A 25554-nucleotide genomic window follows, 5' to 3' on the forward strand; every position below is an offset into this window, starting at 1 on the left:
CAGATTACTAGACTGTCAAGGTCAGTTCAAATTGATAACACCTCTTCTCTTTGGTTGTCTTTAAAGGTTGAATCAAAACATTTGAAAGCAATGTGATATGCCTCGAATTGAACAATAATCCTGACTTTCTGCTAACACTTGTTTTATACTGGCACAACTCCATTGCCTCTAACAGAGTAACATTAGTTTCTAATGCTTTAAGAAGAGCCTTGGCGTATATTATTAATGCCACAGCAGCTTGAATAGATGTCTCCACATGGACCTGCAAATCAGCACAAGCTGCCAGCCCTCTCTAGTAGTTGGATAAGCATCTGTGTTCCTCCAGCCCACCTGCCCCGGGCCCCCAGGCACAGTGCTTGTGGCTCTCACATTATTTTCAGCAGCACAAACTGCACCCTCTGTAAAGTACACATTGCAATATGGGTTTCTGAAAAGCAACATTCTCACGCAGTGCTGTGCAATTTTTGTTACGCCATCATTCATTCAGGCAGAGGGAGGCTTAGCTTGGAAAAGACAACATGGTTTTACTAACTGTCAACTCTGCTCTTTGAGGAACCACCAGGCTGTCTGTCAGAGTGCTGGCTGGGTGGCTTTTTTTTTTTTTTTTTTTCCTCTATACATCTTTTCTTTTGATCCCACAAAGGTTCAAATTATTTTCATCCTTTCTCAAAACTTTAGATTGATTTTATCTTGTCATAGTGGAAGAGAAATGTAACAACCCCATCCCTGGAGCCTGCAGTGCTGTGCATGGTGGGGAGAAACATGTTCAGACTGTGTCAGGGATGCAGAAAGCCCTGTAATGCTTGCAATCACTGATGCTTGATAAGATTACACCTAGGGAAAGGAACTGTAGGGAAGGAGTTACATTCCTGAATACCCAGGCTAGCCTAGACTGAAGGAATAGCAAAAAGATTAATGGGATCTGCATGCCCAGTGCTGGTCCTGTACCAGGCAGCGCACACCAGCCCCTCCATCAGGAGCTGGGCTTGGCAAGGGTGAGACAAGTCCTCAGGGAAAACCTAGACTGGAAGGGCTTGTGGGGTTAGGTATGGGAATGCATCAGAAAGCTTTATTAATAGAAGATTGGAACATCATGAGGCACTTAAATGGTACATAAGATTTTAGAGGCTAGCATGTTAAGACTCAAAATCTCTTTGAGTCTTTGGAGGCTATGGGGTATAGCTATTAATGCCCTTATTATCATTTAGCTATGTAGCCTGAGCCTTCATACACTGCTAACAGACAGAACTGAGCTTGTGCTGAAGCTGTATTTGTTAGCATCAGTGGCTGATATAAGATTTATAGCCATGCAGATGTAAAATGAGAGATGAACAGAGTACAAGTTTTGTATTAGTCTCACCCCAATTTGTTTCTTGTGCTGCAATTGTAGCACACAAATCAAGCATTGAGCAGTTCAAGCTCAACGAAGCATGAGAGAGGGTGGTATCATGGCAATTTTTTCTTCAAGAAGTTACTATGAAATACACATTTTTTAACACAATGAAGACTTTTATTATAAAACTATAGATGAATATTTATAGAAAATATCTTTATTACAAAACTGTCTAGAAAGATTCAAATAATGCAAAGATTGCTTTATACATACTCAAACATGTAAATGTATGACAATATATGACAATAATTAACAGAGGAAAAGAGGTAAACAAAACCACCCTAGAAGACAACAAATGCTAAGAATTTATATTATTTCAGAATATAAAAAAGAAATCATTCATGGATTTGTATATAAACCTTCACTTGAAACTGCGTCATAGCAAAAATACACTAGCGGCCATAACAGTCAACATACAGTATTGTGAGTGCAGGACAGTGACAAGTTTAACCTTTAGATATAGAAATATCTAAATATTGACTATTTAGGTATTGAAATTTCAAAACAAACAAACAAAAACAGAAAACATCCCTCTTGGAAATATTTAGGTTCCTTATTTCCTGTGATGCTTTAAAGATGCATTTTATATTACTCATCTGCTGAAGGTACTATCCTGTTAGGATAATCATCATTTTATAGTGGCAGAACCCATAGGATTCCAGTGATTCCATTAAAGGATAAGGTCTCTCATCCAAAAAAAAAAAAAAAAAAAAAAAAAAAAAAAGGACTAAGCAAGTTTTTTTTCCCTTAAACTGAATTCTTGAAGCTCTTCAACCCTGAGCTAACAGGACCAGAGCAGTCGTGATTGCTGTCCCCCTAAATTTCCTCTATGACACCCACAAACTGAAGATGAGATAAGCTTTTTTCAGGATAGCTTGCTGAACAGCTTGCGTCTGTAATAGTTTCCCTGTGCACTAACAGCCATATCTAACACTCCATAGCTCATGATCAAGCTTTGTCCTGCAGTCTCTCCACTGCACTGTCAGTGTATTTGTGTAGGTATATGAACATGCATAGTATTTTTCTTTCCTTTTAGCATTGCTAAGTACAGCTGAATTAGCCATGTTTTCCAATAAAACATTATAGGAGCTTTTGTTGGTACTGTTTCTGTTGTTTGAGGCATGTTTGTTGCAGTTTCTCCACCAGTTACCACAGGTTTTTGCTTTCCCAGTCAGTGTATATTTTTTTCAGGAAAGGCTGCAGTAGGATTCTCATTTGTCAGTGTGCAAGCTGAATTAAAAAGGAAAAGAATCTATATTTTGATCTTTTGCAGCATATAAAATGTTTTTTGTTAAAAGTAATGAAGAATGATGGCATTTAATAAGACTCACATAGTGAGAGCATAGAAAATTATCTGTTCACTTATATTTCTATGTGGATTTTAAATGAGGTTCAAAGAAAAGTCTCATTACTCAGGAGACCCTTATGCCCATACCTTATCGCCTGTGAAATGCAATGGGGAGCTCCCGGCTGGGAATCAGTATTCCTGAATGGAGTGTTTCCACCGGCTTGTCATCCGTTGCCACTATTTGGTATTTGCGAATGATCTGAAACACAACCATTTCAGTTAGCATGTTTTAGCTTCCAGATCTTCTAATGAGAAGTGTAGAACAACCACACGTTGTGTAAAAGATGTCATGTGAGAGTATTTACCCAGCAAAGGGCCAAGTGAAGCTGCAGCTCTGCCAACCGACGTCCAATGCACATCCGCTTCCCAATGCCAAATGGGACATGAGAAAAGGGATTTATTGAGTTCTTCTGAAGCCAGCGCTCTGGTTTAAACTGAGTCCAGCCATTAAAGTATTCTTCATTGGAACCCAAGGCATGGGTATTTATCATTAGTACTGTCTACAAACAAAGCAGTAGAGACAGGCTCAATTTAGAATTGGCTTAGAGCTACCAAGTGAATCAGCTCATTAGTGGAAAAAAAAGCAACAGTGAAGGCAAGGCAGTTTTCTCAGAAGAACTCATGCCATTCTCTGAAGATTAATTCAAACACAGTAAAGGTCATATCTTCTTCAGAAAAAAATTGAAAATTTTGGAAAAATCTTGAAATGGAGCACCAAAATATTTTTGGCTAAATAACAGTGCAGGCAGCAATGGTTTTCCCACTTATGGGAATTCTTGTACTGACTTCCTCACTTAAGCCTGATGCCAAAACCCATCCTTGGCAAAGTCATTCTGCGACTGAAATTTCCAACTAACTTCAATTGTTTACAGGATAGTTAGTTGATAAAATATTTTAAATAAGCTAAATTAATTTACTTACCCCTTTGGGTAGTACATAATCTCCTAGAACCATTTCTTTGTCAATAGTGCGAGTGGTAAAAGGTACAGATGGTGTTAATCTACAGTGAAAGAAAAAAATGGGTCAGATTTCTAGCATTTTTTCTTCCTATATGCATATAAAACAACCCTAAACAATGAGGTGCACAAAGTTAGTACGCACTAGCTGGTAAAACTTTGTGGTCATGTTGCTTTCTGCAAGTTATTTGGGAATTTTACCTCATGGATTCTTTCAGACATGCTTTTAGGTAAGGCATGTTTTTCAAGTTCTCAGCACTTGGACTTTCATTAGCAGCCAAAATACTCCGTATTTCCTGAAGAAGCTTCTGCTGAACATGTGGATTTCGTGAAATGTTGTACAAAGCCCACAGTAAGCTATTGGCCGTCTGAAACAAAACAAAAAACAAATGTAAGGTTTCCAATTAGTGACAGAAAAAAGAAGTTACCAGAAGTTCAAAGCCACACTTATAGTTGGCAGTGGCCTTACAATATTTTGTAAAGCTAAGGGATTAGGAGCCATCCCAGTTGTTCTCTAGGAACTTAGGCCACTGAAGCAATTATAGCATTAGCTCACTCTCAGGTTTTGTTGGTTCAGTTATGGAAGAAAGCAAGGACATTAACTTTAACAGCTCTCTACAAGGAAGTTGAATTTACCGTTTCAACTCCAGCAATCTGGAGCTCTGCGATGGCAGCATACAGCTCCTTCTTAGAAAGTTGTCCTCCAGAGTAGATGTCGCACAGGAAATCCTCCTGGGGATTTGCAGAGTGTTTTTCCAGCCGACAGTCAATTGAGTGCTTGGCTGAGGAGGGAGTAGCAGGAGGTAACTAATGAAAAACAATACTAAAAATACTATGAAAATAAAAGAACATGGCTCACATGCAGGATTTTGAAAGAGGATACCAACATATGCTCCTTTGCCAAGAAAAGAGCGTTTTGCTGAATAAATAATGGTGTTTTCATTTGGACAAATAACTCAGCCACAAAAACAAAGAAACAAAAACCAACAAGACAAAACACTATGAACAGAAAGAGTTCCTGTAGGCCACTGGGAATTCTCCATTCTAAAATTAAGAAAGGAAATCAGTGATGTGTGAAGTGACGTACTTAGCAAACAGAAATACAAGTCTGTAAAATTTATTGGCTTGGATTTTCAGAAGAGATCAAGGTGTTAATGAATCAAAGGACTTTTAGTACTTAATTTCCTGAGGGGAAGTGTAAGCTTTTCATTTACTATGGGAAGGAAACAATAGATTCCAAATGTTATGCACTTCTTCTATTTAAGTACAGCAAACTAGATTTTACCCATCCTTTCTCATGAACATCCCAATTGTTGAAACCAGTTCTTAGTTAAGGAACTATTCATGCCAAGCAAAGGCAACAAAACTTTTTTTCTGAACAAAACAGGTTTAAGACGCCTTAACAGCCATTGACTAAAAAGCAGTAAAACAAGTGCACATGTGGCTGGCTTGACTAGACCTCCTGAAGTATCAACTACTCCAATACCTAAGAAAAATATACCCCTCAGCACTACAATCATTTGAGTGCCAAAGTCTTTCTTAATCTTTAGCTAGAGCTACCACTGTCAAAAATATTGACAATATAAGCTTGCTTGATATCTGGAGTTAGAGTAATTTCTGCAGCCTTGCAGGCAGATTCATTTTAAATAGACGGGAAATGCTATCAAAAAGCCGAACTATACCTTATGATTTTTTTTTTTTTTTTAAGACTCATAATTCTTTTCCAGGTTGCTCAGAAAATCTGTTATTTCTTTAAGCAAACTGTTACATGTAAAATTGTTTCTCAACAGCAGCCTACAAGAAAGGTCCTCTTTCTAACTTGCATACCTTTCTTTAGAGACATTTATACATTTTCCAGTGATTTATGAAAGATTAAACTGGGCTCTGATTTTACTGGTTTCCAAATTTGTGGGGGTTCCCTGTGGACTGAGTATTGCCACACAACCAGCACTAAGTGCTAGTCAGGAGAAAGCAGTGCTCCTATGCTTGCAATAGGTCTGTGGTTAGCTGCAGGAAAGGTGTCTTAATCTGAGCTGGAAGTAGCAATTAACAGCAGTGTAGCGCAGTAATAAATATGAAAAAAAAGTTAATTCCAACAAGAGGGAAAGAAGAGAAGTCAAGTTTAAAGAACTAACCAGTTTTAAATATGTCATCCCATGCTTTAGTATGAGCTTGCCAGACTTTTGTGTTCAGACCCTTGTGAAGCTCCACGGGGGTCACCATCATCATTCCAAAAGTAGCCATCATCTGTGGTGAAGAAAATTTTTGAAATCCTTAAAATCTATTTGTAAATTGAACAAAATTAGACTGTAAAGTATGAGATAATTTTCAACAGGAAGTCAGGATCCTGGCAGATTTTCCATCCTGGACAAAAAAGATTGGATTCATCCTACTTAAGACCATCTCTGCTAACATTTAAGCACAGTTAGTACAGAATAAGAGGTCTCTGCAGTGGGTGATTCATCCCATCTATTTTAGGCACCTGTTCTAGAAATGGACAAGCCACCCTTTGGCAATGCCTCTCACCCTTGAAAACAGACAGAGCTAAAAAAAACTAAGCTAGACCAGATGCCTCTCTTTTAGTTGGGTAAAAATAGGGCAATAAGCAGCAGAGGCCAAGTTGCAGCAAGATGCACAGCAGCAAACCTGCATAATGCCAGACAACTCCGAGTCACCCAACAAACAGCAGCATTGCTAAACAGGTGCCTTGGAAGGAGAGGAAAGTTAATCAGCCAACCCAACTACTATATTTCTGGGATTACCCTGTTGTCCACACAACAGTTATCCCCTGCAGATTTAGGCTCTCCATAAAAGAGACAGTCAGATGCTCAGCACTAGCTCTGCACATTCAAGTGTGGCATCAGGTGTACAAGACTGTCAACACACATGTAGCACAGAACCTTGAGTTTCTTTTTTCAGCTGACACATTTAAACCAGTACCCCTCTCCCCCAGCAGTAGAAAAATCTGTACAGCCCCAGGTAAAGACTCATCCATACCGTTTTTACAGCCTTGATGAAATTCAGACTTTCTTCTTCTACATCCTGCTGTAGGAGACCAAACCTCTTTCCATATAGCACCAGGCAGATACCTGTTGTTAAGCAATATTATTATTCACCCTTTCACTTGTATGATTTAGTGTCCACCATTTAATTTCAGGCAGTGGCTTCTGTTATCCTCCTGAAAAAGTGTTCTCTGTCCTATGATAAACACCTGTGAGAACAGCACTCCAAAATACCTTCTGCACATTTGCCCTGTTCCTGGGTCACTTTCCTCACAAAGCACTGATCCTCTCACATGAGCAGCAGACCATTCTGCCAAACAGGGCTGGCATATTTGGAAAATAAGCTATTAGTCAACCCTACTGACAAGAACCAAGTTGCAGGAAAAGAGGTGCTGAAGAGCCCATCTAGCCCAGCATCTCCTAGTTCTTTCCACAGCCAGAAACCACTTGCTAACACTGGCAGCATCCCACAACCCACCCATTCCCACTTGCTTTTAAATATAATATTTTTCTGAGCCATCACTTCCTATTTTTCCACTTTCCAAAAGCAGCCATCACCACTGACAGTGGAGAGGAGGGGAAAAACACCAAACAAAACATCAAACACTTAGGAACTCAGTAAACAGGTTACCAGATGAGCCAGCCACAAGCAGGTAGGTCTGGCAGAGCTTGCTCAGTTAAGCACTATGCCTGACCATTCTTCCTTGTAGGAACCACTGCTGCAGCTTGTCCTGCCCCGTCACTCCCGGCAGGAAGCTTAACGAGCTCTGAAAAGTTGCTGAGGATGAAGACTCCTGTCTTGGTAACTTATTCCATTGCTTCTCAGTCTCAATGAGAAACATTTTAATTAGGATTTTCCAACCCTTGTCTACAATGACGACTTCCTCACTGTTATTGGATCCTTTCATTGATCTTGTGCTGCTGACAGTTAACAAGTATCAGACAGAAGTGGTCATGGGCTACCTGATCCCACTCTAGAGAAATGCACTGTGATTCCCCTAAGTTTTGGGATTTAAGCCACTATTAGTGTTAGAATTTTATTACAAGCCACATAGGTAACTGGCCAGAATTGAAGAGTTTGTATAACAGCTGATGATTTTTACATATATTAATGGTCCCCTGGCTTTTCTGCAACAAAATTTCCATGATACTGTAGTGGATAGTTTGGAAATAATTAGTTTACAGTCATCACTAATTAGACTTCAATTGAAATGTCACTGCAGGTACAAAATGCATACTGTTCTCTATATTTTCATGCCAAAAAAGAAAAAAAAAAAAAAAGGCTTACTTTCAAATGACCATTTGTTGAATTCCGAATATACATCCTCCATTTGTCCATTGTGGTTACAAATTTCATCTATTCTATACATGAAGTCCTCCAGGACCTTCAAGTGGTGGAGAGAAGAGAGAAAGGAAAAAGATAACACCAACAGATAAAAATCCTATTAAATTAACATTTCAACTGTGCCTTAAACAGATAGCAATCTTGCATAAAATAGAAGTACTTATGCTTCCTGTTCCTTTAACAATATTGTTTCCCGCTGTGTTAATGTATGTTTGGATTTTACACTACTGATGCTATTACTGTCTGCACTTCAGTGAACTGAGCTTTCATCTGCAGGGACTAAATGCTTCAGTCTGACACTGGGATAATGCTGGAGCTTCACAATTAAAGAATGCTTAAGCTGTTTATCACAGATGCCCCTCAAACTCAGTGAGGAACGTGGAGGTTAAAGAGGGAGGTGAGGTGTTCCCTAGCAGGAGGAACCCAAAAATGAAGAGGTAAAGGCAGAAAACGTTGAATGCATGAAAAGTAAGCAAAACCTCAGTTTGCAGGAGCCCAAGTAATTGTGGAATAATCTTTCTGCTCTGTGGAGGTGGAGAGTCTCAGCTACAGATTTGTGCTGTCTCACATTTGGTCAGACCCGATAATCAGTTTGCACTCATTATTCCCCAGGGGATTTCAAATCATTCACTCATGGTTTTATCGCTGCAAAGCAGATGAGCAGCTACCCAGGTGAACCTGGCCGCTCAGTCTGCTTTGTTTTTCCCTAAGTTTCCAGGGCTGGGGGGGGAGGGAGGGGAGGAAGAGAAAGAATGTGTCAGTACCTCATTGATAGTGGCATCCAGTTTCACAACTTCGCTGGGCTTCATTAATTTCTTCTGGAAGGCGCTTCTCACCCTCTGCCAGTCCTTTCCTTCCCTGGAAGGAAAAGGCTGAATTAAATTCCCTGGCTGAATTAAAAACAGCCAGGCTGAAAAGAGAGAGAGATGATGCTTTAAAAAGAAGAAGAAAAAAAAAAAAAAAAAAAGCAAGGCAGATTAGAAGACACCCCCCACAGCATGTGCAACAAGGCATCCCCGGCAGCACCTTCACCGCAGCCACAGGCAGCGGAGCCCTGGGGCGGTCCCGGTCCCTGCGGAGTTCTTTTTTTTTTTTTTTTTTTTTTTGGGGGGGGGGGGGGGGGGGTCCCCCCCTTCCCCCCCCCCCCCGCAGGGAGCCCCCCCCCGCCTCCATCTCCACTCACAGGATCAGCAGCCCGTAGCCCTCGTCGCGATAGTCCCGATAGGCTTTCCAGGGCTTGATCTCCAGGCGCTGGGGGCAGGCGCTCTCCCGGCGGTACAGGGCTTCCAGCAGGCAGGGGGCTGCGATGTGAACCGAGTCGAAAGCCCCCAGCTTCATGCGGAAAATCTTCCCGAAGCGCCTGTGGTACTCGGCCTGGGGGGCGCAAAGAGACCACCACCCCCAAACACGGTGAGTGCGGGGTGCTCCCCAGACCCCTGCCGCAGCATCCCCATCCACATCTCCCCCCATCCACATCTCCCCCCATCCGTCCATCCTCCTCACCAGCGTCTCATGCTGCCTCTTGAGCCCCCCCTTCCAGAGGACGTCGGGCAAGCTGCCCATCAGCGGCCAGCTGGGGGGCCCGGGCAGGGCGGCCAGGGGGTGCCCGCGGCCCCGCAGGGCGCACAGGGAGGAGGCTGCCCGAGGCCTCCCGACGGCGTGGCCACAGGTGAGGGCGGGATGCCGGAGGAGGATGCTGCGGGCTCCCATCGCGGCGGTGATAACCTCCCCATCCGCCTCTAGGTATTTATAGAGCGGCGGGGAGGCTCGCTGGACTTTCATCGGGGGCCAATGGGAGCCCTGGGTGGGGTGAGGTGGGGCCGGCTGCTGGGGCTCGGCCCGGCCCGGGGAGGCTGCGGGGCAAGGGGTTCAAGCAGGGGTGAGGCGAGGCAGAGGGCGCCGAGCCAGCGCCGCCACCCGCGGGGGTCCCCGGGGGCTCTGCCGTGGTCCCCCGGGGGCCCCCGGCCCCGTGGTTCTGCGGGGAGCGCCGCAGGTAGCAGCCCCTGCCGCTTGGAGAAGCTGCCTGCTCGTCTCCTAAACCGGCTTCTGTCTCTGGCTTGGGGATTTGGGAACTTTCTTTTATTTATTTATTTATTTATTCCTGGTGCAAAGTGGTCGGGGTGCATCTGCATGAGGAGGGAGGGGGCTGTGGTGCTTGCACCGCAGCGTGCAAGTGACTAAACACTTCAGTTTTCCTTCAGGTTCTGTGCTTTGAAATGATGGACTGAAAAGCGAAGGGAATGAGGAACAGCAAGTTTTGGCAGTTGGGCTGCTCCTGCCCCATCTGGCTGACTAACCACCCACTTATGAAAAGGGCATGCGAGTGAATCACCTGAGAAGGCAAAATTCCCTTCGCTGTTAGTGTTGGCAGCCCTTAAATTCTGACCAAAAAAAATAAATAAATAAATTTAAAAAAATCATTTATTGCCGCAAGTCTCTTCACTGGAATCTGCACAGTAACCCTCGGACACAGCCAAAGGATTTCAAGCTGAGTGAAGGCAGAAGAGGCACTGGCACAAGTAAAGCAGCCCAGGACATCCGTGCTCAGCTCTTTGCCCTCTCAGACAGGCTGTGAATCTTGCTGCAAGACAGAGAGCTACCTGCAAGCTGGAGAATTTCCAGGAAACACAGATATGCTACTGTGAGAACGCACTCTACTCCTGCCCCACACTACCTTTTTCATTTTCTTCCAGTGGCATTTTGTGACTCAGCTCCTAATCCCCTTTGTTTAAGTGTCTGATGGCAAGATGTGGAGCGTGCAGATGGGTGTGTTAGACACGGGGCAAGCAGAGAAAGAGACTGCAGGTGGGCTTGGCACTGAATCTGAGACCCAGAAAGGCACACATCGCATAGTCAAATTAATAATAACCAAAAGACCAAGGTGGCAGTGATCAACACAGAGAAAAATGTACAAAAGCATGACATCTCATTGCAGAGAGTTTCGGTGACTTTTCTACTTCCTTCTCCTCCCGGTGATTTTCTTCTATGGGATCATACCACTTAGTCCACAAGGTCAAAACATTTCTAGGTGGGCTTTAAGATTAAAGCTGGTTCAAAGGTTTGCACATTTTTAAGGAAATATCCCAACCAGAAGTTGTTATTTTTGTGATTTGTTTTCTTTGAACCAGTTCCACTGAAAGCACATCTTGCCTGCCCTTGTCAACTGACTGCAGTTCAGACTTGGTTCAATGATAAGTTCTGAGAAACCAGATGAGAAGAGACAATCTGTGTGCTCTGTGGACACCTGTCTATTTAAGGAATCCAAATGAACCCACGTGAAGGGTCACAGCTTAGTGCCTCTGAAATGATCTCTTTAGAAGAGTCTGGAATAGACAAGTCAAGACTAAACTGGGCACAGGTCAATTTTTCCACGTTCCTCACTGCTATGAGGAAGAAACCACCCTGTTAATACGAAATCTGTTCTATTAAGCTGTTTTAAAATTACTGAATGGAAAAGGTTTTATTTAACTTCTGTGGTCGTGATGTAACTCTGGCAGGGAAGCTAGTGTATCTGCAGCTCAGTTAGGCCCAGAGCTGAGAGAGATAATGATTGCCTCAATTTCTGGTAAAGTGCAGTTCTAAGGGCATTTGTAACCTTCGCTTCTTCCTCCCCTCCCTTTTAAAAGATCTCAAAAATAAGCCTTTAATTTTCAGTGAGATATTTCATGTGACCTTTAGAACACATCAAGGGTACTTTTAACAGTAAATCAACACTAGTTAGCAAGGTTCTTGAGATGAATTTTGGGACCATATTCTCATGGCGTGGGGTGACCCTACTGAAGTATCTGTAACAGTGAGGATGTCACCATTGTCCCACAGATGTCTACCAAATATTTGCTAATAATTCTAATAGCTAGAGCCAACTGCAAATAAAAAGCTCCCTTCCATTCTACAGTGCGGCAAGGAGTATTTCTAGGTCAAAGAGCAGAAAATATCTGAAGATCAAAACTAAATAGAAAAAAAAAAGGGGGGGGGGGAGTGGGGGTAGTTTGATTTCTAAAGTGCTAGATATCAGGTGAGAGTGTTCCTTGCAAAATGATCTACCAGTGTGATGCTTCTATAGAGGACCTGACATGGACCCTTGTAGAGGTACAGAAAGGTTGTATGTTTTTCAGCACTTAAAATATTTAATTGGTACCAATTTTTAGAGCTGCTTCCAAAGCAGAAGTAATTGCTAGTCCTACCTTTTGGAAAACAACAGTAAAATATTCTTTAAATGTAGCTTGGAATTCCCATCAAGCTAAGAATTTCTCACCGGGGTGTAGAGACTGAGGTGTGATAGCAAATCTCTTGGAAACAAAACAGCTTGACTCTAAACACATTGTAAAACATGTCAAAATCATGGAGCTAGTGCAAAGTGAACCGACAGCTCTTCATTTAGTACGTTTCAAATATACTAAATATCACCAAAATAATCTGTCAGTGTCCAAGAGCTGTGGATTGGTAGTGGATCTTTTTCCTTAATACCTGTAATTCCTGTTGGTTTGTTTTGTGACATATTACACAATTCCTGTCTCCTGACCTCTACTCTTTTTCCTTGTTGGAATAAGCTTTTTGCTATTTTGACCCTAAAAATGCTTCCAAAGTCTCCTGTGCTTTTTAAAATGCTACAATTTAAGTGTCATAAGAGAATGGGTAGACTACAAAGGGAGAATCTTTGTCATAGGGAAGGTATTTCACAATGCTAGGGAAGATAAGTTGATTGCAACTTGTAAACTCCAGTGGAAACAAAGTGTTGTTATTCTAGTTTTTTTTTTTTTTTTTTTTTTTTTTTTTTTTTGCTCATGTTTGTTTATACACTTCTAAATCTGTGCCTCTTTCCAGCTGAGGATCTTAGAGTTTTGTAAATACTGATGAATTTAACCTCAGCTTAGGAAATGGGAAAGTACAGTAATTCCCATTCTACAGAAGAGAAACTGAAATGAAATAGAAAATCAAGACCTCAAATTTACTATATAGATTCTCAGTGTGAAATGAAAGCAAAAGAAACTGTTGCTATATTTTTGCTCAAACATTAGTTTTATAACACTAAAGTCTTCTAATTTCATTGCATTATAGATGATTACATCTACAAGAGGACAGTAGCAGTGTGGAAAAATAGGTCTACCAAGCAAACTGAGAACAAGAGAATCATCAGAGAGGGATCCAGAAAGGGAGATGAATAGCTCAAACTCCACAAGACAAGGAATCTTCTAGCTGGCCATGACCTGTTTGAAGTATCTACCTCTGCAATAAACGTTGTGGCATTCAACTATGGAAGGAGTCTCTAATTGGTAAGTACATGGTTCAAGAAAATTAAGAGATTTATTGACTTAAATTAAGCACAGTTGATGTTTACTTTACCAAAAAAAAAAAAAAAAAAAAAAAGTTTATTGAAACTCGAGAAATTGAGGACTCAGGACATAATTGGATTTTCTCTTTTCTTTTCATAACTAGAACCACTCTCTGGTTTTCATTTTCTTGTCTCTTTTAGCAATTTTGTCCTCCTTGAGCAGGGAAAGGAGTTGTTATAGCAAAGGATTTATGCATTAGGATGCTGTGAGGATCAGTTGATGCCCCAGACTGCATTTTTCTCTTTGGACAGAGCTGGCAGAAGTCTAGAAATTTTCTTCACCTTCTACACAGCCCCATAGAGAGACACATCCAGTTTAAGAAGCAGTAGAATTTAGGAGTCTGTCAGAACATTTCATTTTTCAGATCATATGGTTCATGTTCAATAAATAGGAATTTCACTAGTGGATATTGTGCCAGGGAAGTTGACACTGGAAATCCTGGTTTCTCTTTACTAGTTTCAACACCCCCAGAGGGACAAGGAAGGAATCCAGTGTGAACTGAATCCCCCAGGAGAGCTCAGAACTTCCAGAGCAATAACTGCTGGTGGATTCCTTCATACCACCCTAGATTAAGACAAGTCCTGCTGTTTTTATCAGTCTTGTTTCTCCCAGGTGTCCATTTTTCATCTTTCTCTTGTTGACTCCCATCCTCTCCTTCTCCATTCTGATACTATTGACAGTTTTAATGCATCTCCCTATATTTTATTTGTCCAAGTGAGTATGAATGCTTTTCTTTTTCTTTCTTTTTTTCTTTATTTTTTTCTTTCTTTTTTTCCTTTTTTCTTTTTCTTTTTCTTTTTCTTTTCCTCTTTTATTTTTTTTTACTTGCAAAAGAGTGATGTATATTTATGGCTCTAAAAATAAGTGTCAATTTATTGCTGATGTTATCAACATAGCATGATGTTATGCATAGAACAACTTAGAGGACAGAAAAAGGTATAATGTAAATAGTATTCTCCTTACCACTGAAACAGTGACTTATCGTCTTTCATGCTTCCTAATGATCCGTGACACGTAAGCACTGTGCACTTAGGTTTAGTCTATACTGTAACATTTCACTTTAGCAGTATGAGCAAAAGCCTATAGATTATACAGAGATTATACACATTTCACAAATTACAATATTATCCCCCTATGGTGTTGTTAGTGACTCTAGGTGATGTATCTGAGAAATCAGGCCAACTTGCATCCACTTGAGGTTAGACCTGCAGAGAGTCCTGTGTAAACACAGTATCTAGATGGAGATTTATGAATAGATCTTCAAGCTACAGAGGGCCCTGGGAAGTATTAGGAGAGATTGTGAAAGACACTGCCTAAAGTCTACAGAAGCATTTGGGTGGTCAAGTTTTGCCCAAGATTCAGGCCAAAGGAATCAGTTAAATTGTGCCATTTCACGTGGAGATGTGGAGTGTTAGATCTGTATACTGCTCAAAATGTAGATCCTCAGGCATCCCCAATTCAAAAGGCACCTAAATTCTGTAAGTATTAAAGTTTCCAATTGTAAGAATCCCTAGCAGCTTGCATGGTTGATGAGATGAATGTAAGCAGCTATCTGCATCCTGAGACAGTAATTCTTGGTGATTTCTCCCCATTGGGAAATTAATTTTAGCTCTGCTTCCAGAAACAGAAGACTTAAGAGCAATCATGTATATTTGTACTTAATTTTTATGTGCATTTGTACATGTGATTGCACAAGCGAGGGTGTATTTAACCTTTTGCTAATATATTTTACAGGTTTGTGTTATGCTGTTGCCTTGTTCACTTGCAGTTAGCATGGGCAAAGTAGCACTTGTGCGGTGGTACTGAAAAGCTATGAAAATAATTTCAGTTCCAGTGGTCCTGATTCTACAATGTAAGTAAGTAATCCAAAACTGTTTGCCAAAAACATGGAAAGCTTTCAAAAGCAGGAAATGTTGAGGATCCCGAGTATCCCCTTAATTCAAACAACACTTGAAATCTAAAATAATGATCAATATTTATGAACTGAAGCTTTTAGTTGCTGTGTCACAGTCTTAACTGCCTGGAAAAATATGTTATATGACTTCTTGAGAGAATTTGCTGAGTTGATTATACAAACACTTGAATCAAATACAAACTCATGCAATTTACTGGATTTGTTGCCTGTAACATTTGCACAGATTACTCTGTTTTACTTTCAGCCCCGATGCATGTGCTTTTGCTGAAATGAACCTGACATCATATCAAGTCTTTTGAAAGTGAAGTCTTACTACTTGCTAAGACTTTGAAGGCTCTATTTCTGATTTTCAAGTTTCTATTTCTATGATTTGCTACTAGACAGTTTGAAAAAGAAAAGTATTGTTCCTAACATTAATCTCGTTTATTTAAATATACATATTCATTTAACTATTTATCTTATTGTTCCTGAACTGGCATGTTATAGAATTTCATAAAGCATAATTATGTTAATATAGACTATCATGTTATTTTTGCTTTATGTCGTATTATATTTCTAGAATTAGAGTTTCATAAATAACAATACCTGGTCTCTAAAGTCCCCTGAAATATCAAGATAATAGGTGATGCTCTCATGCGGTTAACATCTTGAACTCTTGTCAAAATACAGGAATGGTTCAGGAGGTTGTGTCAGTGACTACATCAGTGTTATCTCTCCTCTGAGCCAGTTCTGAACTCAAAGTCCCAACCTGCTGTTAGCAGCTTTTGTGTTGTTTGCTGCTACTGCCTTCTGAATGATATACAAAATGGTGGCTATTTGCAAGTCTTCAGAGGGGAGGAGTGCCAGTTATTGGTGTTATAATCATCTTGCCCAGGATTACAGTTTCATAATAATATCTGGTCACGAAATTTTCAAAAAAAATGTGAATATAATGGAGTTGTTACATATAGATATATATATTTACCAACTATTATGGAGCGCTGCTTAGTTTCATCTGGGGTAACAATCTGGGGCAACAATCCTTGCCTGTGTCCTTTAGAGTATTTTCTATTTCTATTTCTATTTTCTAGAGTATGTGTCCTTTAGAGTATTTTCTGATGAAAGACCTAATAGATATGTAAAAGATACTACTAATCCAGCAGTACATCTCTAAGATCACAAAGAAAATAGTTTGAAGTTTAACAAGTGAATTGGTGTGAGCTGAGTGCATTTTGCTTCCTTTGTTTTTATTAGAGCCATAAGAAAATATGAAATCTCTATCTCCCTTTGCCATTAGTCAACCAAAAGGCACTTGGGCTATGCTTCACTGAACTCAATACCCTCTGGGCCACATCCTGGTTACTCTTATTCATTGCTTTTGCAGGGATTAGAGCAGACTGCATCTGCTCATCAGATAAAGCCTTTGCTTGAAATCTTGCTGTTTATTTCAGTTCAAATGCCTGGCCACAGTCCTCTGTAGGGAAGAGTCGAGTTTCCTCATGTGTATGACTACTGAAGGCAACTATTGCCCTTGGGAAAACATTTAATGCTGTCTTTGGTAAAGTATTAGAAGAGGACATCTGATATTAGGAAAATGCTTCTCCAAAACTCCACTGTAATTCTGCCAAAAAAAAAAAAAAAAAAAAAAAAAAAAAAAAAAAAAAAAAAAAAAAGAAAAAAAGACAAACTTGTGCAGATTAAAAAATAATGAATATCAATACAAACTGGATATACTACTGATAGATCTGAGTTTAGAGCCATTCTCCAGATTCAGTGGCAAATATATTTATAATATGGTAAGAGAAAATAATCCTGTGGTATCATGGTTAAGAAGGGAACTAGACTTTATTCTTTCTTACATGTGTTCTTCCAAGAACCATGGTGACCATAGAAACTGGCACGGACAGTGCTGTCCTTAAAACCGTTTTTACCTGTACAGATGAAGACTTAATTTCAGATACTTTGTGAGCAGTCCTTATTGGAAATGAATTTAAACAACTAAACAAACAAGACTGATGTCTCAGCTGTAGGATCTGCATAGACATGAGAGACTTCCAGCATGGGGCACTAAAAGTACCTGTTAAACTGAGAGATATTCCACCATTAGAAACAGTTTTGGAATGGGATAGATTATGGACTAAGAGAAATACATAGCCAATCTTTTGGACCCTGGTATATTCCCCATTGATATCAAGATGCCAAGTAGTGGTGAGGAAGGCAGGGTTGCAGATAGTACTCTATCAGCCGTATACCTTTTATTTTAAACCACCATGAGGCAACAACTGTTCTGCTGAGCCAGAATTATAAGATTATAAAATGCCGTGTTTACTGCACGGTACATTTCCTACATGTCCTTTCTAGGTAGGTGGAATGAGGTCTTCTACTGAGCTTCGCCAGAAAGGGATTTCCCAGCAAAGGGGAATCTCTGGCTTCTATCTCTGGCAGAAAGAGCCAGCAGAAACTCCCCTCAGTTTAATGGGTCCAGCTGATACTGCGGGAAACTCTCTACAAAGCACTACAATGAGGGCAAAGAGAAATATCCTTTACAGAAGGTGAAGCTCAATTTCCCTTTATTTATACTGGCCCCTTTATTTAGAATGACCAGATTAAAATAGTACAACTTTGTGTCGCTTTTGCTAATCATTATTAATTTCATAAAGGCTACATCTATTCAAACCAACCGTTTAATCTCTATTGTGTTTTCTCATAACTAATACATCTTGTATTAACAAATATTGTTGATGTGTGGGTGTTTCAAGATGCTCAAACACAGAGAAGAGCTCTTCAGGGAAACTTCAGGAAAAAGGGTAAAGAGTTTGGGAATTCAAAACAACTCAATTAGGCAGCAAAGATCATGAGAAAACACTATTCCACTGAGCCATATTGCAGAATTTGGCTCCACAGAGCCATATTACAGCAAGTAACATGAAGGGGAAATGTGAAAAAGAACTCCATGATGACAGGTGCGGAGGTTGTACACCATAGAAGGGATCCCACCAAAGTGCAAGGTGAAGCTAACTGTGCTCACAACAACAATGAAGACCAGCACAAGAAAGGACAAGTACTTTTATGCAACTGAAAGAGAAATGAGGTCACAAGGTTCAATGAGTTTATCTTACTCCACCACTAGATGTTTGCACTCGTGCACTGTTTTCACTTTTATTTACATAAGAAAGGTCTACAGTAAGTTACTCTTGGCAACATGCTTACACCACAAATCTTGCCTGAGCATGTGGGAGAAAAAGATTTATTTTCAAAGCCTTCAAGTCATCAAATTCTTATGAAATCCACTCCTTTTCTCTTGAAGGAAATTACATTGGCTTGGACCAAACGTGCATTATTCACTTCATCCACCCGTGGAAATAACCATGGTTTAGATTACTTCCTTTCATTGTAGGATCTTTAAAAGGAGAGAAGATATCTGACTTAGGGAACAGTAGAATGGCCAGAGAGACAAGAGTTTATTCTTTGAGAAAAAGAGAAATGTATGAATTAGGATTACGTTTTCACATAAGATAAATTATTGTTAACAAAGTTCTCCATGGACAACTTTTGTGATTATTCTTCTGCAGTGGGAAAGAAGTCAAAATTATGCACCCCCCCCCCCCCCATTTTTTTTTTTTTTTTTTTTGTACATATATATATATATATATAAAAGTCAGCTTGAAGGCCCCTCAAAATACTTTTTTCTAGGTTTGTTTGTTTTCAACTAGTCTGCAACAGGAGTTTTGAAAGGAATGATAATTCTGAACTGTCAACTTTTCACTAAGTATTCAAAAGAAATTATTTTGATAGCACTGAAAGTTTTTCCCTCAGCTGATTTTTAAGCGAGAAGCCTGCTGCACTCTTTCCCACAAGGAGTATTGACCTTCTTACATTTACTCAGCAAAAAGCAGTTACTGAAATAGAGGTCCCAAACCAGCTCTACTCTAGCACGAGCTGACACTGCTAGTGTCAGCTTGTGGTAAAGTAGGAACCCAAACTTTCCATTCTTGCATGCTGACAGTAGGGTTGCTATACTGTTCCCACCTCTGATGGTCAATGCCGAAGCTGAAGGAGGATGGTGTTAATATACATGCTAAGACTTGAATGGAGCGTGCCATATTTCAATTCTTCATAATAAGGCCCAATTGCAGGAAATTGTGTTCATCCTTATGGCCCCCAGCACAAGAAAGATGTGGACCTGTTAGAGCAGGTCCAGAGGAGGGCCACAAGGAGCATCAGAGGGCTGGAGTACTTCTATGAAGACAGGCTGAGGGAATTGGTGTTGTTCAGCCTGGAGAAGAGAAGGCTCTGGGGAGGCAGTACCTAAAAAGGGCCTATAGGAAAGATGGGGAGAGACTCTCAGAAAGCATAGAAACAGGACAAAGCGTAAGGGTTTTAGACTAAAATAGGGTAGATTTGGTTTTGATATTAGGAAGACATTCTTACTATGAGGGTGGAGAGGCACTGGAACAGGTTGCCCAGAGAAGCCATGGATGTTCCATCCCTGGAAGTGTTCAAGGCCAGGTTGGTTCAAGGACAACCACATCTAGCAAAAGATGTCTCTGACCATGGCAGGGGGGTTGGAGTTGGATGATCTTTAAGGTCCCTTCCAACCCAAACCGTTCTGTGGAATAGGCTGCCCAGGGAACTGGTTCAGTCACCATCCCTGGAGGTCTTTAAAAGACATTTAGATTTAGAGCTTAGTGATATGGTTTTAGTGGAAGACTTGTTAGTGTTAGGTCAGAGGTTGGACTAGATGATCTTGGAGGTCTCTTTCAACCTAGATGACTCTGTGATTCTGTGATCCTATAAAATATACACCCATTTTTCTGTTGGGTATTGTCTTCTATTGTTCTTCATGGATCTCATTTTGAATGGATTTTTAAGAGCTGTTGGGGAGCAAGGATTCTCCTGTAGGACTGGATTCTTCCTCATCAATGGGTTCTAATAAAATCAAATGATAGCACCCTGTTCCACTGACTATTCCTATATTTCTCATTAAAACGGCCACTGGATAACACATATCTTGAGCTGTTTATAATTCAGGCACTAGAAAGGAGGTAGAAGATGTGAATTTGGATGCCACCAGGCAACAGTGAAGTGTACACCAGTCTCCCTTATCAGGGATATGTGTTCTAAAAACAAGACTTGCGTGCAATCAGGCTATTATGCTTTTTAAAGCATAGCTTGAGAAAGAAAGGCTATAGATTTTGCCTTCAGGAAATGTTTTTGATCTTTGGACTCCAAACTGATGGAGGCAATTCTCAGCAGCTCTGAGAAAAGGTTCAGCAGTTTTGGCTGCCTGGGACTGAATGTGCTGACCTCAGACATCTCGTTACTCACAACGCTGTCTGGCTTTCTTTGTGAGGCTTCAAACTCTCCCCAGAAATTGTTCAGAGAGCCAGACTCTAACCCAGATTTCTTAAGTCCTTTCTAATGCCAGGCACCTTAAAAGCACCCATTTCAGGGCCTTGACCCTCTGCATCCAGGTGCTTTCTTTGTATCTGGCTCAAATGGATTTCAACTGCAACTCACAGGAACACATAGCAGAAAGATGAATCACAGCAAACCACCTGAAGATATTTTTGAAGACCTTTCTAAATCTCACACTGCAACTGATTGTTGCCTTCCACACCTGAGAACAGTGTTATCACTCAGAAATCTCTGTAGCTGATGTGTATTTAAATTTCTGAAGCCTCAGGTACCGTGGGTAGCAGAGATACTGATCATTTCTTTTTCAGAAAGGCCTTGTCAGGCTGAAGCAGGGCCAATCACTGAGCCTCAACGAGTCTTCCCTGAGCCACTCAGCCACTGTTTCCAATACCAGAGGTTATGACAGCCTCCATCAGTGCAAATTCTTTAAAAGATCTTGTCAGTGTGGAGCTCTCACTCTGGATAACAGCCGCATGCACCCATTCACCGGAGCTCCAGGCTTTTGGATCACGGGCCTCCCTTGTACCGGCTGCAGCTGAGGATCATGAACGTGCTGGTGCCAGCAGTCTCCCCCGCAGTTGTGAAATGTTTTGATGATCCCATTTTTGTTGTTGTTTCGTAGCTGCAAGAGAAGCTAAATAAACTCAAGCATGTGGAGGCAATTATACAGTGTAAACGCCAGTTTCTGTTTAGAAACAGCCAAAGAGACAGTTAAATTAAATATATATATATTTATTGTTGCTTAAAAAGTCCCTCCGCAAAGGCTTGAACTCGAAGGCCTCTTCCAGCAAGCGGCTGGCTGCGGGGAGCGGGCCGGTGGCCCCCGGCGCCATCTCCCGGCTCCCCCTGGCGGCAGCGCCGAGGCCAGGTCCCGGCCCCGGCCCCGGGTCCTCGTCAGCTCCTCTCGCCGTGCAGCGGGACGTACCAAGTACCGCGCGGAGGGAGGATTGAGCGTTGCCGTGCCCTCTCTGCGGGCAGCCGGCTGGCTGTAAGGGCTGTAGAGGAGGGTGTGAAGCCCCAACCTCCGTTTTTTTTTTTTTTTTTTGCCGCTGTCGGGCGGTCTTCTCGTTTTTCCTCTCTTTGTCGCCCGCCGCCCTTCTCCCCTGCGGGAAGGGTGAGTGGTGCAGGCCCCCAAGATGGCCGCCACCATGAAGAAGGCGGTGAGTGGGGTCGGGCTGCGTGGGGTCCGTTCCCGGCCTTTCTGCGGCTTCCCGGGGGGCTCTGGCGCCGGCTTGGAGCTGTGGTGGCCGGGGGGGCTCGGCCCCTGGGCACGGTAGGGGCTGGGAGACTCGGGTTAGGCCCTGCCCGGCGGCTGGGGGCCCGGCGTTGTTAGTGCAGCGCTATGGGAGTCGGCCGTCGTGGTGTTGAATGCGCAAGTGTGGGTCTGGTTACACGAGATGGAGCTTGTGCTGGTGCGGGGTGTTGTGAGGTGGTAACAGGCTTCACCCCCTGTAAATGGAGGTGATCCTACTGGTACCGTCTCTGGGCCGAGCTGTGTGAGGCCTGATTCTGTGGGTGTGAAGTCTCCCATAGACACTTTCCATGGTTTTGAAGACTCCCATAGCAGCTCACAGCTATCTCATTAATATAAAATGATGTTGCTTACAGATTTACGCGGATATGCTATGCTGTAAGTGGCAGTGGTCTTGGAGAGATGTGTGCAGTTCAGCTCTGTGCTGTCAGGGTCACAGCCTTTAGTATTAGGATGCTGTGGAGAGATGGGGATTTAATTGCATGTAGCTATTAGCTTTGCTAAACGTGAGTATTGATGTTCTTGTGGAGGCCTTTTAAGGAATCCTGTGTAAGCAGAATGTAGTAGATATAAGATTTATTTTTCACAAACTTTGATGGAATAGTCCTGTAGTAAGGTTATATTTAATGTAAGAAACGAAGACTTCATTTGGACATAATCTTTGCAGGCTGCTGAAGATGTCAATGTTACTTTTGAAGATCAACAGAAAATAAACAAGTTTGCAAGAAATACTAGCAGGATCACAGAGCTGAAGGAAGAAATAGAAGTTAAAAAGGTATATTTGCTTTAAAATTAGAAATAAGAAATTAACATTTTCTATCCTACTATTTTTTTCTGTTCTTTAGCAAAATTAAAAAATCATTTATGACTGCATATCAGATACAAGTGAAATTTGTTTGCTTTATCTCCCTTTTCTTGAGGGTTAATTTTCCTATTAATGAGAGTTAATGAGTGTTAACTATTGTCACAACTCGACTGAATTTAATATTTATTCTAAATTACATCTCCAGAACTACTTTATTACACGTACTGGTATACTGGCAGGTGGGATTCTTGTCCAAAGTGCAGACTCACCGAGTTCAACTGATAGCACGACAGTGCATCTGTTGAAATAACTTATGTAGGACAAAGTGATCACCTTTCTTCTGTCTTGACAAATAGAAACAACTTCAGAATTTGGAAGATGCCTGTGATGATATCATGATGCTTGATGATGGTGATTCGCTTCTGATACCGTACCAAATTGGAGATGTCTTCATTAGCCATTCCCAAGAAGAGACACAAGAGATGCTAGAGGAGGCAAAGGTTTGTCAGCTCAAAAGGGATGTCCTTTACTGTAGTGGCCACTGTAGTGTGGTAAACACTGCAAGGGGATGTTCATCCCTTGAACAGCTTTTACTTCTTAAATAAGATATCATGTAATACCACATGTTATTTTCCTTCCAAATCTGGAGCCTGTTAAATCAGCAAAAAGATTCAACAAGGAAATCTTTTTGATGATGACTTTGTGTCTTTTCTTGCTCTTGACAAGCAATCTGTTTAGGTCAGGGATAAATGAGCTGAGGTTTTTTTTCTTTTAAATGTCTGGTTTGTTGATGTCCTGTAATTGTTCGTCAGTACCCAAATGCCATGATGCAATTATATCCCAGAGCAATTACTAATAACTGATTACTAATACTGTTAAATAGATATAAATTTGCATCTTCCAACACAAAGTTCTGTCTCATATATGGTCTACAAAATCTTATGTAACTTAGAATCTCTTTCTTGAAACGTTCTATGAACTTATTATCATCATTCACCTGTACAGTTCTTAAAATATGATACATTCATGTTTGAGATATGATTTTGGGAAGGGGGACAGGCACAAATGGTAATTCATAACTGGATTGTCAGTATATCAAGTCATGTTAAGTTTTGTTTGGCTCTCTAGTAAGGCTTACAGTGTGTCTTGACAAAAAATTGGTAAAGAGGTACCTTTTAATAATTTATATGTTGCTGGCAAATATGACTTTGTTTGCTCTGCATAAGAAGATGATTTTTTTTTCTTTTTCAGAAAAGTTTACAAGAAGAAATTGAAGCATTAGAATCTCGAGTGGAATCAATTCAGAGAGTGTTATCTGACCTGAAAGTTCAGCTCTATGCAAAGTTTGGAAATAACATAAATCTTGAGGCTGAGGACAGTTAAAGGTTCTTTAACTATATCATAAACCTTTTCCTTGTTTTATTAAATATTTTGATAGCTCTTCTCTTCCAATAACATTTTTAAAAATTTCACTTTTTTTTAAAACTTTCCTGTCTTGGATTCCACCTATTTAATGAGAGCTTTCATATTTTGGTTATTGCAGTTATTTATTTGTTCAGGAAAGCGTTAGCTTCATACTGTTGATAAAGCACCAAGATTGGAATATATGCATTGTTTATTAAAGTAATAAAGTCAGGCACATATTGTAGTTTCCTTGGTCTTGTTTTCAACTCCTGAAAATACTTGAAAAATGTAAAAACAATAGAAATGGGTAATTGTTGATTTGCAGTGTATTAACAGTTTGTTAGAAGTTTCTCTGTAATGTTTAGGGCATGATTTCAAATTCAGCTGTGATGCTGTTTAACCTAGTCTGAGCAGCTCTCCTGGAAATACTAAATCTATCCTTTGTCTTTCAATCTTAGCTCAAATGTTTTCTGACCAAAGAATAAACTGGATAAGGGAATCAACCCCAGCCCTGGGCTGTTTTGTTTTTCCAAGAGAGATCAGTGCCTCGGTCATTTAACAGACAGCTGCATAAACCCTATTAGCTCACTGCACAACGTCACAAGTTGACAGGGGAGGAAGGAGGGCTCTTTAAAGCTCGCGATGGTATTGAAGAAATACGTAAGTCTTATTCAGTCAGTTACTACTGTATATTTGGGAACAACAAAAGATGTAAGTCAGAATGGTGAGTCTTAACCTCTTTAAATTTTCTCAACAATCATTTTCTAAATCCATGTTTATATACCGAATTAGTGCTGGAATTGTTCATAGATGCTGTTGCTATGTCAGCACCAATCCCTGGAATTATGCCTCCATTACTTCGTGGAGTTGAATGTGATCTTTAAATGCCTTGAAGTGTTGACTTCTTACATTCTTTAAAAATTACTCACTGTAATTATGCTTATGGTCTTTTGTCCACTTTATATTAATATATTGTTCCATGTAAACTTCTGTTCATTATGACTTCATTTTTAACAATTAACTTTTAGCATATTTAAATAATATTTTTAAACTATTCTCTAAAACACTGTGGACAGAGAAAAAAATCAGGTGGCCAGATATTAATCTAGTATCATTCTTTTTAATATAAAGGCTCAGAGTATGAGGTGTATTTTTATAACGGGATTAATTCCTACTTATGTCTCAGTTGTGTAGTATCTCTTTTTCAACTGTGAACATTGGAGAAAAAACACTTTTGGTTCTCTACTGCCGAAATAGTTCTTTGAACTAAGTAATGATACAGAAGTTTGTCTTCAGTACACCTGAGAAAGGATCTCACCAATGCATTGTTATTTACAGATTACAGCATTGTAATTCACGTAGTTGTTTATATAAGTCCATAAATATTGCTTATCATTTTTAGCA

The 25554-nt window shown here is 40.7% G+C and overlaps 2 protein-coding genes across 2 annotated transcripts; one reads left to right on the plus strand and one right to left on the minus strand.

The window, feature by feature from the left end:
• Positions 1–2092: 2092 nt before the first annotated feature.
• LOC118176718 (1,25-dihydroxyvitamin D(3) 24-hydroxylase, mitochondrial) lies at positions 2093–9786 on the minus strand. The gene is made up of 12 exons (XM_035343896.1): positions 9548–9786; positions 9228–9418; positions 8809–8902; positions 7988–8084; positions 6695–6786; positions 5833–5944; positions 4334–4479; positions 3899–4065; positions 3663–3741; positions 3047–3241; positions 2829–2940; positions 2093–2623 (listed from the first exon to the last, which is right to left on the minus strand). The coding sequence occupies exons 1-11, from the start codon at positions 9752–9754 to the stop codon at positions 2830–2832; spliced, it is 1491 nt and encodes a 496-aa protein (XP_035199787.1). The 5' UTR covers positions 9755–9786; the 3' UTR covers positions 2093–2623; position 2829.
• Positions 9787–21625: 11839 nt separating this feature from the next.
• Positions 21626–24653, plus strand: PFDN4 (prefoldin subunit 4). Its single transcript, XM_035343897.1, has 4 exons — positions 21626–21849; positions 22609–22716; positions 23103–23246; positions 23998–24653. Exons 1-4 carry the CDS (start codon positions 21826–21828, stop codon positions 24127–24129), a joined length of 408 nt encoding a protein of 135 aa, XP_035199788.1. The 5' UTR covers positions 21626–21825; the 3' UTR covers positions 24130–24653.
• The last annotated feature ends 901 nt before the right edge of the window (positions 24654–25554 follow it).

The sequence above is a fragment of the Oxyura jamaicensis genome, chromosome 20 (genome assembly GCF_011077185.1).
Source record: "Oxyura jamaicensis isolate SHBP4307 breed ruddy duck chromosome 20, BPBGC_Ojam_1.0, whole genome shotgun sequence".
Classification (NCBI taxonomy): domain Eukaryota; kingdom Metazoa; phylum Chordata; class Aves; order Anseriformes; family Anatidae; genus Oxyura; species Oxyura jamaicensis.